The following is a 16,190-nucleotide window of genomic DNA, read 5'->3' as shown; positions in this document are numbered from 1 at the left end:
AAACACGTGTGTTCACTTCTACTGTTTATTTTATACTAAATGTTAGAAAATTTAAATTATGTTGATTAATTCCGAACACTTATATTTTTATAAATTCTCTATTTCACATAGCTACAACATATAAAGGTATATTGTAGTGAATTTGAAATTCATTTTGACGAAACTTAAGATAATATGTGGTCAATATTAAAATTATTCGTATAACAAACTCGGTAGATAATAAATGCATAATACTTCTGCAGTCATATTGATAAATGTGCTATATTAAAATGCAACGGTTCATTAACTACATTAAGTGAACTCTGATGTTCACATTAAGTCTTCAAGTGGGTCAGTGGATTGAAAGACAATGCTTTAGGGTGTGATAAATGACGGAGTATTAAGAGGAAATAGCGATCTTGCTCTCAGTGACTGCGATATCTGTGATGCATTAGATTTAACGAATACTTTAAGTCTGTATCGATACGTAAAGTAGATAGGTAATTGTAATATAATTCTTGAAAACAATTCGTTTAGTCTGCAACAATAATTAAACAATACTGGAGTATGTAAATTAGAAAACTGATAAACATCACATACATATAAACCATTCTTTTGAACCACTCTATCTATTAAAAAAACCCCATCAAAATCCGTTGCATAGTTTTAAAGATTTAAGCATACATAGGGACATAGGGATAGAGAAAGCGGCTTTGATTTATACTATGTAGTGCTAACATCTATTAAACTACTCCGAATATAACGAAGCGAAGCGCACAAAAGCTATATAAAAAATATACATTATACCACTCCGGCAAAGGAAGGAAAGGAAAATCAATGTCAAACAGTTTTTTTGGTAATCACAGAATACATAATAAACACTCAAGAAATTACACCCCAGCTTTTTGGACAGCTATAAACTGTAGCACTGTGTCCCTTGCAAGCCGAACATATTATATTCTCAGATAAATCATCCATATTCCAGCCACGTACACACGTAATAACGATCGGAGCGTAATAACCGATACCAAATTAATTGTGCCATTGTTTTTGCAAGCTTTCACGTTAATGCCTTTTATAAGCTTTGTTTTGTAAGAATTTATTTCACTGTGCTTAGGCAAATTTCCATGAGACAACGATTAAAATGAATTGGTAAGGAAATTAAGGCAGTTTTATTTTGCATTCTTTGGTCATGGGGCCTTTGAAGCATCGGTTACTTGGATTCATCAATTTAGACAAGGTTTTATATATAAGTAAGATATATAAAATCATTATTTTAGATTGAAGAAGTTAATATATACAGTTGTATCACAGACAATTATGATAATGGTCTCTATGAATCATTGAGCTGTTTCAAACTAGGTTTTATATAAAATTATGTAAATGCACTATTTAATTAAATCGTTCTCGCAGTATAATAAGATGAATGAAGCGAGTGGAGTCTGGGCCTGATCAATAGCGCAACATGCTCTGAGGCATGGTGTCCCGACAGTGACAGCTTCCTGGCTCCATTGAAGCTTAAAAAGCAGGAATAATATTTTTTCGTATGAAGGTACCACGCTAACGTTTCAGCATACCGGCTGAAATGTTGAAATTCCTTTGTAAGCGTACTTCATCTTTTCATCTTTTTTTTAAACTGCGTTGTTTGTTTAATATGAAATTTGACCGATTTCATAAGTTATTTATGTTTTACATTGTTAATCAATTAAAATAATAACTTGATATTGACATGACAAGGACAAAAATGTTTCAAAAAAAAATTGAAATATGTGATTAATTATTTTTATAGTAATTCACAAATAGTCATAAGCTTTGCGCGTTGATTTAAAATAAATCTATAGACACAAGCCAGAGCGAATATTTTACTAATGTACGGCAATTTTCTGGTGACCCCTTTACATTCACTCAACCTGAATTGAGATGCACTGAACTATTACTCAGATTTTATATCACTTATCTAGAGAAATATATTTTTATTTGCATTTATAAATCGTGCTGACGTATATACTTATATTAAGTTGAATAGTAAATGCATAGAGGTATGCTATGGTATATGCATTAATAAATGCTTAAGAACATATTTCAAAGATATAATTAATGCGTTATCCTTTTTGTTTGCTGTACGATAAAAACATCACTTAACTTTCATAGACATAAAGTTTTTTTCATAGTATGATATAGTAGAATATTTAGTTAAATATACATTACAAAATTAACATAAATATTATTAATAATCTAATAACAATTTCCCACTACGGATTTTAAACGCGATTTATTCTTTATATTATTAACCCGACGTTTCGAACACTTTACAGCGAGCGTGATCACGGGGAGACAGTCTCGTGTTTAAAATCCGTTTGAAAGTTTTTAATTTCTAAACGCATAATACTCGCGTAAAATCAAACACAAGAAAATACAATCTCCCACTATTTTTTCTTACTATAAATATATTATCATGTATCAAAGATGGACATTTAAATATTAGATAGCAGAGGCACAAAGTTTTTGTACCAGTAACTATCTCATACAAGCACTAATGCCATAGCGCATTGCAGTAATCAGTACACGCCATGCAATTTCTTCTGTGCCCTATGACGTCATTAATTATGCTTCAAATTATGTGCAATTATGATTCAAAATAACGCTGCGTGCCGGAATTCAAAACACAATTATTTTTAACTAGATTTCCGCCCGGGACTTTGCCTGCGTATCACAGGAAATGGTTTCCCTCATAGTTCCCGATTTCGTGGGACTTCCGGTATAAAAACTATCCAATGTCCTTTCCCGGGTCATAAACTATCATTGTACCAAATTTCATCCTAATCGATTCAGTTTGACGCTTGAAGAAGAGAAAGGAAGAGAAGAGATAGATAGATTTTTTTCGCATTTACATCGTTAGTAGGCAATATTCTGAATTACTCAACCGATTGGAATTTGATAAATTTCTGTTTTTCATCATCTTTTATCATTTATTACGCGTATATATATGTTTTAATTATTTTAACCGACGTTTCAAACAAACTATTTGTATTAATTGTCTTTTTTCTTTTGGTTGGTGGGTTTTCAATTGACTGTTAGGAAATTGCTGGCATTTAATCCCAATTAAGAATCTATGTACTAGTTTTTACCATCTCTTAGACATCAGTGAACTTTAATTATATAAGAAAAAATTAGTTATGCATTTTTGCGTCCTTAATTGTTGATCCTGAAGTAAGGTTGAAAATAATGGGCATAATATAGGACAGATGACATGCAATTGGCTGCTATTTTATAATTTACGTCTTATTAGTAACTCGTGTTGTAGTTTTAAAATTGACCGCCTCACGAAAACTGAGGGGTCGTAGGTTCGATGATAGATTCGAAAAAATGTATTTATCCATATAGAAAATTGATCAGTGAAACAGATGTATATCATCTGCCCTATACTCCACTAGGCGACTCGGGATTTCTCTATTTTTTTAGTTTTACAATATTTGAAAAAAATGTATGAAGCTCTTCTATCTCTAATAGATCTATCTATGACATGTCTTAAAGAAAATTCAAAAAATACATCATGACCGGACTTTCTAAGCGTTAAACACACAATCTCTAAACAACCTTCTGTTTTATTAACGTCCACACTAAATACCGAGTAAACAGCACATCTCGTTCGCACGAGATCTTAGCGCTTAATCTGCGAAAGTGCTCTAAATTTGAGGTAAGCGTTACAAAGATGTTAGGTTTGAAAAAGGTCTGATTTCAAAGAGAAACTATGGACAGGGCTACCCTTTGAAAAGGGTCGAGAGGATGTATGCGTCGGATTAAAAGATTATTTTTTACACAAGATTAAATAGTAAATGCTTCGAATTTAACGGCATAGTTTTTTTGATGTTTGACAAAGGTATAAGTGGGGATGGAAGAATGGAGGTCCTTGACCAGTTTGTACCCTGGAGTGGTTGCCTGATAGGTTCTATTGTATTTTACCGACATAGCGATGAAGCGTTGTGTTTTTATGTATATGATAGATAGATATTTGTGTTTAGGTATATGTCACGGTTTGCGTTAGATACCGTTTTCTCTAGTAAGAACTTATTTATTATAACTATTTATTTAAATAAACCTTATTTAATATATACTACTTTATATATAATACTTTTATCACGAATAGAACTTATGTATAACTGAATATTTCAACCAGTCTGCTTGTCAATCTGTCCTTCATTATAAGATTCTCTTAGTTCGATCCAAATTTCCCTCTCACGAGCAAAGGATTTTCTCCCCCTTGGGTAGACCATCATCCCATCAGAACTAGTTATAACTGAACGCCTTTTTATAGTTACATCTAATAAAACTCGCTAAAAGTTTTGACACAAACTGACTTTATTGTCTTTCAGTTTAATTTAAGTTTACACTCATAGAAAGTAGATGGAGTTAGTAGCATGATATTTTGTTATTATATGACAAATTTATTTATAACAATATGCAGTTGGATATAGATAGGAAAAAAACGCGTTCAAGACTAGAATAAACCAAGTAAGTCTTTAACTTGGAATTGCTTTTATTGGAGGGGGAAACGCCTAAAGACGATTGATAGACCAATTTATTCAATGCACACTCACCTGAACTCACACCCTACACCGAGTTTGAGGTAATAACCACTGAGCTATCACTGCCTATATACATTGTGTGGAATCAACTTCGATTTCGCAATGTAGGATCAGGGTCCGTACGTTGCCTTGAAAGTTGGAGTAAATTCACGGAATATTATCTAATCGATTAGACCCTATTGACTCGATATGGAATCAGCGGTTGCGGCGGACTAGGGACGAACTTACCCGAAAGTTTTCAACTTATTCCGTGTTATGACCTAAAAAAGATCCCGCGGTTTTAGGATGCGGCTATGAAACTCAATTCTAGCTAACTATGTTCTATATTTAAAGCACGATTTAGTCCCTTATGACCTCTTTGGTATTCATATTCGAAATAGCGTTCTAATATAAATGAATCGTTTGAATATTAGTCGCTAACTTCGATTATAATATTCGTCTATCGTCGGCGATGGACGCAGATTCTGCATATCTCAGTATCCATTGTTTTATTTTATTCCAATACCTGTATAGAAATTGTGCTTAATGCTACACTAAAAGAGATATGTCTTGTTTTAGATATAATAACTAGTTTGTGCCTCTTATTCTATTCATAAATGAAATGAATAATCTGAATATTACAATGAGTCTGGAAAGGGACTATGAAAAGGGACTCGCTTATTTTGTGGCCATATTAAATCTCTTTGAGAGTGGAAACTATTTATTTTTCATTGATCAACTCAATATCACGCGCCGGGAGGTTTTATCCATCCCGATTTTAACGTTAAACCCATTTCTATTGTGAAGTTATATGTTTTAATAGAGTTTTAAATGGCAATGGTGTTTCAATATGAGTTTTATATACTAAAATTAATATACATTACGGGGCTCAATACACAAAAATAATTATTGCCTGGTATAACAAAGATTTTAAAGCGTATTAATTAAGATTTCTGTCATTGTAATAACAGAAACATAACAAATGAAAAAATGATCTCTTTGGGATGAATGATATTGGGACTGAAATTAAAGTGAGTTAATGATTAATAAGATTTAAAAGGAAATAAATGAATTTGTGTATAAACATGTGCTAACGGTTCGCCTGATGATAAGCGATCACCAGCTCCCCTTTTAAAGGGTAAGGGATAATGAAAGGATTGACGACTGAAAAGAAAGAATGGCTTGGGAAGTGTGAGAAAAAGGAAACGGGCTACCATTTGCTGATGTTCGGCCATCTAGCTAACCTGAAACGCAGTAACACGCGTCGTACTTTTGTAGGTGTACGTTACCTTCGCAGTGCGAGCTTGCCCAATTCGTACTGAGTGAGCTCGACTTCCAAAATAAGATTTATATCCAAACATACATTAATTACCAAACTATTTAACATTCGATACATCAACACCGGTAGTGTTACTGTCTTTATACGAGTGTTAACAGCATTCAAGCATCCATCAGGTGTCCCATCAATCTTGGCGGCTACAGAAAAATGCAATCAAATGCACGTAGCATAGAAATCAATTTCCCGTGCACATATTTCACTTGATTGCGCGTACTGTTGTTGACTGTTGTGCAATTTTTGATGCAGCCTGTCGTCATCAATCAGTGTCACGGCGGAATGGAGCCAATAAATTGTAACACACTGTACCTTGTATTAGCCTATGCAACAGTATGCTTGGTTCAAAATGTACTTTAGTGGAATAATGTAGACTTTAGAGCAAAGAATATTAAACCCTGTATACAAGTATAATAGATGTGAATTTCATTGAGCATGAATTAATGATCTTTCCGCTAAAACAGCTGATGAAATATCAATGAAAATGCATGATAAATTGTTATCCGAATAGATAGATAAATATATAGTAGTTATAAATGTTAAAATTAAGACCCAACTTTTCTTAGAAAATGCAAAAAAGCAACTTTTTATCCCGATATTCCTACGGGATACGGACTTACGCGGGTGAAACCGCGGGGCGCAGCTAGTATTATATAATGAACAAAGGAATATGATTCTCGTGCCTTAATAACATTTTGTTCAATTGTGTCCTCACTATAGCGAGGATGACTATGAAGGACGGACACGAAAGCAAATACAACAAAACAAAGCGATACCTGTAACAGCACCTCAATAATAATTATTCAATATAAAATTGTAATATCATTTAAGCGCGCTTTTAAAATAACTTCTTGTTTCGAGACAAATAAAACATTTCTTGCCTTTTCGACTTTTTGAGTTTATTTCTTCTTTCATTAAATATTATAAAATTGAGGATTTTTTTAATGTTATTAAATTGTAGGATTTTGAATTTCATAAGTAAAGAAATAACAGGTTTATTACAACTTATATATTGAACTGTCTTTGTATCAAAAAGACACAGATCCTAAAACACAGCGAAATGTGTATTAAGAGTCTGGGGTCCATTATTCTGGAATGTTCTTTTGATGCAATTCTTCCAGAATTGAACCTGGAAACGTTTCTTTTAATCGCTTTTACTTTTGTACAATGAAAATAACATTCTTAATTCCAAACAGTAAAACTCTCGGGTTACATAGCACCGATTCCATTAAAGGCTCTTAAATTTCCAAAGCAATATAGAAAATAAATAAAGGAACACACATGATTGACACAGTTCGGAGGCCACGAGCAAAAGGTTGATTAATTCGTTTAATTAAAACGAGGCGTATGCCTATACCGGGGAAATTAAATTTTTTTCCCCGGAAATGGAACGGCTGCCGATCTAATTAACGATCCCGGGAAGGGTTATGCGATTGAGGTATCAAATATTTTGCTGGATTATTGACGACGTGAAAAATGCGATTCATTAATGGGTGTGACGGTGTAGTAGTCGGTTTTCACTCGGTGGTTCAATCCAGGTTAGAAGTAACTACGTAACGTTTATCACGAAGAATTACGTGTTTACTTATTTCTGGGTGTTGATTTTATGTATCTATTCCTTCGTAAGTGTTTCAATACGTTTATAAAGAGAAATTTACATTTTACTATCTTGATTTAGGAAGATGGCGAGCGAGTGAGTCAGTTATGTGTTTAAATAAATACATGGACATATCACATGAATATATATACGAGTATTACAGATTTTAAAAGTATGTCACAATTTTCGCTCAAAGCTAAATAATCATCGTTTTTTATGTCATAGCGGCCAACTGTGGTTTGCCTGATGGTTCGCCTGATCTGCTTTTAAGGGATAAGGAATATGGAAAGGATTGATGACTGAAAAGAAGGAATGGACTGGGAAAAGCGAAGAGAAGGAAATAGGCCTCCTAGTTTTTTGGATAAGATACGATAGAAGCGACATCTTATTTTCTACAAAAAATCGTAAATAAATAAAAAAAAACTACTAAGATGTTTCATGACTTCCAAAAATCCACATAAACATTTGGAGTATACATTTCTTGTGAAATTGCTATCTGATAAATTAATACGATATATCATAGTAAGATGTTAAAGTATCACTAGAGTTAGGCATGTGTAACTTTCTATTGATATATTCCTATCAAGTAGATAATATATTCTCAAACTTTAGAATCCTGAATTTTAGATAACATGACAGACTTAGGTCTTAGATGTGATATATTAGAACTAGAGTTACATCTTACAGCTCCATAACTCATACAGAGATAACATACTATTGTATGTACTGTTAAAAAATAAATAATAGTTTAAAAAAACTATAAAACACGCTTTAACAAAAATCATATTTTGCAAATTGAAAAATGGAATAATTTTATCAAATTAGTGTATTGTCATCGGTCCTCAATAAATCTACAAAGTTTGAACGAAATCTGGCCGTTTAAAGTGGGTCAAAATCGCGCCCAAAGAAGTCGGTTACAAACAAACATACAAACAAACATACAAACAAACATACAAACAAACATACAGGTGAAGCTAATAAAAAGCGTGTAAAAACTTTAATATACGTACATATTGAATGGGATGTAATATCTAATGTGATCACATTGTGAATACAGTTATAAAAAGATTAGTAAGTTGAGAGTTATAGATGTTTTGTATGATAGTTGAGATGCGGGGCCATTGGGCCAGCTCGCATTGGGTAAATACCACACCCCCACAGAAGACCGGCGTGACATCGTAGCATGCTAGTGTACTTCATACGTTGAGGGGGGAGGCCGAAGGCCCATTTCCTTTTCCTCACCCATCCTCATTCCTTCTTTACAGTCGTCAATCCTTTCCTTATCGCTTACCATCAAACGAACCACCAGCTCAGTTGCCCGAGATTGCAAAAAAATTTAAAAGAACACATTTAAAAATTTGATATCGCCTCTTCGTTATGTTGTTATGTACAATACTCATAATTATAATAAAAAATATTTGCTTATATAAATCAAAGTTATGAGATATGGGTCCAGCAAACTTTGCATTTAATATAAAAAATGTGCAACGTCACGTTAAATCGTTATTATTTCGTATCAGAATTCATTATTAATTGCCAGCCGCTAGCAATGCTCTTTTATCGATAGCCCGATAAAAATTTGATACTCAAATTGCTTTCATCGAAGAGTCATTAATTAGACCAGCCGACCCGTGGCTCGGGGTAAAAATTATTTCCATAATTCCTTTGAATCCTGTTTTTTATTATAGCAGTATGTAGGAACGCTTATTAAAGTGTTTTTATTGCTCATTTAGTGACTCTTTGAAAAATAAATTCGATGTATATATTTATTTCTTTAGGTTGTTAACAGAATTACTGGTATATGTCCTGATATAGCGATTTATAGGATTTAATCAACACATATTAAGATTCGCAGTCGACGCATTATACATACGAATTTCCCTTACAAAATCTCTCTTTTAAGATACTTTTTAATAACTCCACGTTATTTGATTATCTCAATGATTTTAACGATTTTTTTTATATTAACGAGTAGCAGATACACAGAAATAAGGTAAGGGATATAAAGCCACTTTGTTCATATATTTCATCATATTATCCAGCAATTTTCGAAACGTATTATGACCCAAAAAGGGACGTTTTAATCTTTCACAATAAGCCATGGAATTTCCGGATTATTTTGACCGTTGTTACCTTCGGTTCCTACTCATCCGTATGATGGGATGTTATTTATATGAAGATCAACAGCTTTAGAAGAAGGTATGTTAAATTTAAATGTGTTACAAGTGTACTTATGTCAGTTTGAAAGAAATTTGGAGTAATTAATTAAGTAGTTCTGTTAAAAAGAACTTGAATTTTTTATACATTTTGTAACGATTTTTCTTGAGAATCATTTATTTCAAGAATACAGATTGTAACGCACGTAGGATTAGTTTTTTATTAAATCATGAAATCGCTGTGCATATTACTGACATTAAGAATCTTTGAAATATACTATTCAATTAAAATTTTTAAATGAAGAAATGAATTTTAACAAAATTGTCATTGAAACCTTTAGATGAAAAATTCAGACGTGCCAATAATTTTTCCACTCAAACCGTTATTAAATAATTCACTTTAGAATTTCAAAGAAATGTTTCTTACAGCCTTAGGTCTTAGTTTGAAACAACATTTAATCTCGAGATTAGATAAGGGGCAAAAGAAATATTTTAAAGTACGCCGAAATAAATAATCTTAACAGCCTGATAGGCTGAATTTATGATGTTTACTAATAGTTTAATTGTTTCTTTTTTCATTTTGTTTGTTGTTTATCTTTTTAGACTTATAAATTGGTATATTTAGACGTTTCCTTGCTTGTTATGAGGAAATATTGGAGAAAAGTGAAAAAAAATGTGTTTAATAGTCAATATCTTCATAATATTATGTATTTAGTAAAATGCGTTCTTTTTTAATATATTATAAGTATAGGTAACATAATATATGACGTGAATGAAACCGTGAGACATATCTACGACATTGCGTGGAATTGTATCGTTAGAGGCATGACACATTACGCTAAGAATTATTATAATTTTATGTTGTATTTGAACTTAGCTAACGCATAGAACGATTGATTTCTCTTTTATTAAAATAATAATTGCATATTTAATTCATTTTTTCATACAATAGGAATGCATTTGGGTTGATTGTCATGATGATAATCTGAGAAAGGACATATAATATGTGTTTATATGGAAATCTTTCGTGAACGGAAACTGTGGGAAAATTCCTTGACTGTCCCATTGACTACGCGAACGAAACTGCGGAAACAAACAAGCTAACTTATAACTCATAATATGGTAGTTGCAAATGCGATGTACATTTAAAACGACGTGTAACACATGGTAAAAGATTTCAGTCCAACTATACGCAGTACGTTTATCATATTCTAAATGAACCATGCCATTTAAAATGCCATTGCAATTTGTCAACATTTGCCGATTTAAATTATACAGTTTAACAAACAAAATGTCATGTAAATTAATCCTAAACCGCGAAAGCGTTGACGGATCAATATAAATGTAGTTAGTAGACCAGATGATAAATTATCGTGATGACACTAAATTAGTGCTAGACTCGATTGCTATTGTATATGCTTGTCTTATCTACACGCCTAAACAACTTAACCGATTTGGGTGAAATTTGTTGCAGATAGTTTGAGACCATAGAAAAGGCATTGGATAGTGCTTACTTATAGTTTCCTACAAAAGATATTTTCGTACATTGTTAAAGGGCGAATTAGAAAGGTTTGCAACAGAATACACATCTGTCCAATACTCTTAACTTGATGATTATTATTTGTTGTATATGTTGGTTGAAGAGACTAAAACAATATAAAAAAGAAGTATTTAAAAAAATACGGAAACAAATGTTATAATTTTAAAGCTATTTTCTCAGTTGTTTTTCTGATCTATAATTAGATATCTATGACTATTTCTTCATTAAAGTTGTAATTATGCCAATTCCTCTATTTATCATCATGGAAGAATGAATCACTGTAAAAGGATGAGTCAACCTGAATTAATTTTCAAGCATAGCTATGTTTTTGTACAATAGACTTTCCTCTTATTTATATTATAACGAAAACAAGATTTTTAAAATAAAAATTTTATCAATTTACGCAATTTCATATCTAACAGCACCATAGCACAAGTCTCGATTTCCCGTGAAAAATATTTAAAACAAAATACAGCGTTATAAGAAATCGCTTACAAAAACACATCATATTCTCTCAAACTAAAACGCGAGGCAAAGTCGAAAAAGAAACATTGACATAATATCATTATTGGTTACAAAATGAACCTCAACATTCTGAAAATAAATGGCTTTTCGTTATATTCAGACGTTGTATTATAATGTACAAAAAGACATTCAAATCTACGTATCACACGACCCATTTCGCTTAAACGCAAAAAAACCGACTCATTTTTATTCAAGACAACTTTGAACCTTATCTCGATGATAATAGAGCTTTAGCGTGTTATTGTTAAGTCGTCGATATTGTAAAAATGGTACCAAAGAATCGGATAGTTGTACAAAAACTGACAACGCACTGATATTTTCTTGATTCCTTTGTGATAGGACACGTCAGTTGCGTTGGGTTCCTCGCGGCTTCCTGGTACGATGTGACAGCGAATTTGATATATTTTTGATATGTTTTTGTAAGAAGCATAAAGTGATGGATGCTATATAAAATAATGAACAGGTGGATAAATAAAATACGTCTGGAAGAATGAAAAACACACGAGATACGTTATATGAAAATGTCCTATCATGTTTCCTTATATAATACTTACAATTGCAGATCGATTTTCTTTACGGTAAAGTCACCGTTTCTTACCAATCACTGGTGATGAGATCATTATGTATGTTTTTATCAATTCTCGGAAGTAATATCTATAAATACAGAATTTTCGTAACACATTGTTAATTGTTAGTTACCATCTGGACCTGGATGGCTGGACCGATTCTCACGTAAATTTTTGTGCATATCAGTTAGGCCTGAAGATCGACCAAAATCTATTTTTCATACTTCTAACGGTAAGAGTAAGGCAGAACAGCGTTTGCCGGTTCAGCCAGTAAATACAACTAAACACACCTAACACTATGTTAACGTTTACACACGTGGACATTTGCTTTGTGTTATATGTACACTAATATTATAAAAAGGAAACCTTTATATTTTTATATGGTTGTAACATATTCAAATACTATTATCCGTATATAAATGTATGTCTCTCACGTTGTACCTATGTACAAACAAAGTATTTTGACTAGTATTCAAATTTCATGAAAACACATTATTAAAACAGCGACAGAAATTTACTCGCTGAAACGCAGTTTCAACCGTTTAAATTCCCGTATACCAATAATAATCATACATCACGCTGTCTATAAAAATAAACAGAAAAAAATGAAAATCTAATTTACGATTCACTATTACGAAAAACATTACAGTGAAGCAAATTCGCTAACCGAATCCTCTTAGATGAGACCATAAAACATAAAGAAAGTGTTATTTATCGTCTGAAACTCTAATCCACTGCCGCCATTTATCACTAGAGGCTATTCCCTAAGCTATTATCGCCGAAAATGACGTCGTCTTTGTTTAACACCAAGAAAACAAGTTCTGATTTGTGAGGGTTCACGGCAATGCCGCCTAAACAAAAATACACACGGCGTAATACATTTAAAGGGCAGTAGCGTCAGTCGGCATGGGTCGGGTTATATCGACCCACAAGAAGTTAAGAAAGCTAATATTTGCATCTCGTTCGTGTATTCTATCGTTTAGAGTTGTAATGAGTTAGTTTGTATTATTGCTAAATATGAACTTAAAATGTTTAAAATTTTAAATGTTAATGTCGTCACGGATTTTTTTATATATCTTCGTCGGCAATGGAGCAGGTGGGTCGCCTGATAGCGGTGCGCTACCACCGCCCATGAACGGATTGCCGACTTCAAATTAGAAAGGGATTAAAAAGGGATTGACGAAAGGTACGATGGATTAAAAAAAAGGCGGAAATCTTTATTTATCAATAATAATTTTTATAAACAAATACATACAACAAACCATAAGGTTACGGTCGAATTTGCAACCACTGTGTTTTATTCGATGATAGGGCAGCGCTTGACCACGACCTCGCCTAATGGTAAGCTGAGATGTGACCACTGGTATTTAGAAATTGAGCATTTTTGAAAGGATTTAAAAACGGTTTCACACGTTTTTCATTTATCTCTTCCTTTACTATCAGAGTATTTCTGAAATATAACTAACTAGCTTCCTGTCTATCATACACGTTACGTCACGTCAAAAACGTTCGGTAGTTCATTATCTTACTTGGAGACAAAGCATTTGAAATTATAATTAAACTACTTAAAGGTATGCAATATTCCTCTTGAGGATGTTATAGCTTTAACGCTAAAACAGTGAGGTCCAGATTCTGTCAATGACCCAGTTTAATTAATAAAAGAGCTGACCCTTGTATCTAAATCATACTTTAATATAATAAGTATAATAATCTTATTTTCTTGTGTATGTATTTAGGCGAGTATTATACATATAGAAATTAAAGACATTTTAACGGATTTTAAACGAGATTTATTAATAATAAGCATCCGTATCACGGAAAGACAGTCAGTCTAGACAACGCACACACCACGCGCGCTGTAACGTGTCGGGTTAAATACATAATGAATGAATCGTGTTTAAAATCCATAAAAAAGTCTATAATTTCTAAATAATGGTCTCATCTCAAAAATAAATTAATGCCCGATATAAGTTGTGATTTTCCGTTTTTTCTAGATAAACTCTAAACTTCATCGGATTATTATATGTTTGACCACTGTAGAATGCAACATTATTATTATGGAGGCGTAGTCCGAGAAAAGTGCTATAATATGAGACGACAAAACCTTACGTTATTCATTTTTTGTAATTATATAGATACTCCTATACATATTTGGTTACCAAAATTAAGATTTGCATCTTTTGGTAGGTTCTATACGGAAGATCAAACCTGCAGAAGATTTTGAGAGAATTCCCAAATGTTGTGGGATAACAAAGATTTACGTAAATATTCTTATATCATGAAATAGTTTTCAAATGAATCGCTTACCTGAACGTCAGCGTGGTCAGCGGCCGATACGATTTGTGGCTGTGCACATCCGACATCGGCGTGCCCCAAAAGTCATCTTTCAATATCCGCAGCACTGAATTCGCGCCATTTACGTCCCCATTAGACACGATCGCCGGGATGTCGTCATGCACGAACTCCCCATTCAGACTGTTTGAGTACGTCAGCGCGCCAACTGAGGCGACTAGAGCGTAGATCGTCCATTCACTCTCGCATATACTTTTCCATGATTTCGAGCCCGATTCTTCCCGCACGGATGGCAAAGGGCGACGACGCATGTTTACATCTCTGTTTATTGGCGTTTATGCGGAATTTTGTGCGGCTCGAGAGTTTCAAATTTATTTAAATAGTATTTTGTTAATACGACTTAAAGGACCAGGACAGTTGTTTTAAGTATTAGGAATTCTTATAAATAAACTGTAGGATTGTTTTTATTACACAATACGCCATAATGATTAGGTTTTTAATATGTTATGTATGTTAGTTTGCTATATTCTATGATTTATTATGCACATACATTAGTTCCGGGTCAAAAATTAGCTTTGTAATAGTTCTCGTTTTTGTAGCATGTCCATTACGGAAACCTCATTCACAAAGTTCACAATGTAACGCGTATAGTTTGTACGTCGGTCCGTTTATCACGCTTGATGGATCGCCTCCATATAAATCAACATAGTGGGTCAGACCACCGCTAATGTCATATTCATGAGGCCCTAAGCTCGGCTCCGAGAAAAGATTTCCCTTTGTAGATTGTTCTGGGTTTTCTGTTTTCTCATCAGATATCAGTACCTGAAACAATATGAATGCATTGCATTAAACGTTAGGGCATTAATTAACATACAGTTACAACTATTAAATTACTATATTATACACTAGCTTCTGCCTGCGGCTTCGACCGTAGGAAAAGCAATGTAAATAGTATCCTACGTCCTTTACTTTCTCAGGTCTCAAGCTATATACGACCTATAGTGTGAAACCATTTAAATCACCTCAGTGGTTTAGGCGTGAAGAAGTCCTGGATAGACAGACAGAAAAACAGACAGACGGAGTTACTTTGACATTTATAATATTATAGTAGAATAGAAGAATAGTAAAATAGCAATTCTACTAGTAGATTAGTAGAATTGTAGAAAAAAGAAAATAGTAGAATAGTAGGATAGTAGAGAGAGGGAGAATGTTATCTCACATAATGTTATCAGTACTATGAATCAAAACATTTGTCATTACATAGCAAACGTTTCAAATGTAGGTTCTCTTAAATGCCCCAAATAATTCTGTCAATTTCCAGCTCCCCGCAAATGCTCAGTCGACAATAACAGTGTAAAGCTCATATTTCCAAGACTCGTTTGTAATGCTAATGTTATGCCAACCGAATCCTCTCAACTACTTCGCGAATTAAGAACTTGACTGCGTTCCTAAAGCTGGGGAGCCGATTCCAACAAAGGTACTTTCGGTTTGATTAATTTTGATTATAAATTGTTGATTAGTGCGCTTCAATGTAAAGTATGTCAGGCGGTTGGATATTTGAGACGATTATTATACTATATAAAGCTACACACCCACTGACTGACTGACATCGCTTTTCTCGGAAACCGGGCGAAAAG

The 16,190-nt window shown here is 33.2% G+C and overlaps 1 protein-coding gene across 1 annotated transcript in view; it reads right to left on the bottom strand.

The window, feature by feature from the left end:
- LOC119833655 (protein O-mannosyl-transferase TMTC1-like) overlaps positions 1 to 16,190 on the bottom strand; it is a 116,009-nt gene that overhangs the window by 57,380 nt on the left and 42,439 nt on the right. Inside the window, exon 2 of the mRNA XM_038357763.1 lies at positions 14,569 to 15,375. Coding sequence (XP_038213691.1) covers positions 14,569 to 14,864 — 296 coding nt within the window. The 5' untranslated portion in view covers positions 14,865 to 15,375. The remainder of the gene's footprint in view (positions 1 to 14,568; positions 15,376 to 16,190) is intronic.

This window comes from Zerene cesonia, chromosome 17 (assembly GCF_012273895.1).
Source record: "Zerene cesonia ecotype Mississippi chromosome 17, Zerene_cesonia_1.1, whole genome shotgun sequence".
NCBI classification, from domain to species: Eukaryota; Metazoa; Arthropoda; class Insecta; order Lepidoptera; family Pieridae; genus Zerene; species Zerene cesonia.
The sequence above is the reverse complement of the archived record's forward strand: the minus strand, read 5'-3'. Positions and strand labels throughout refer to the sequence as shown.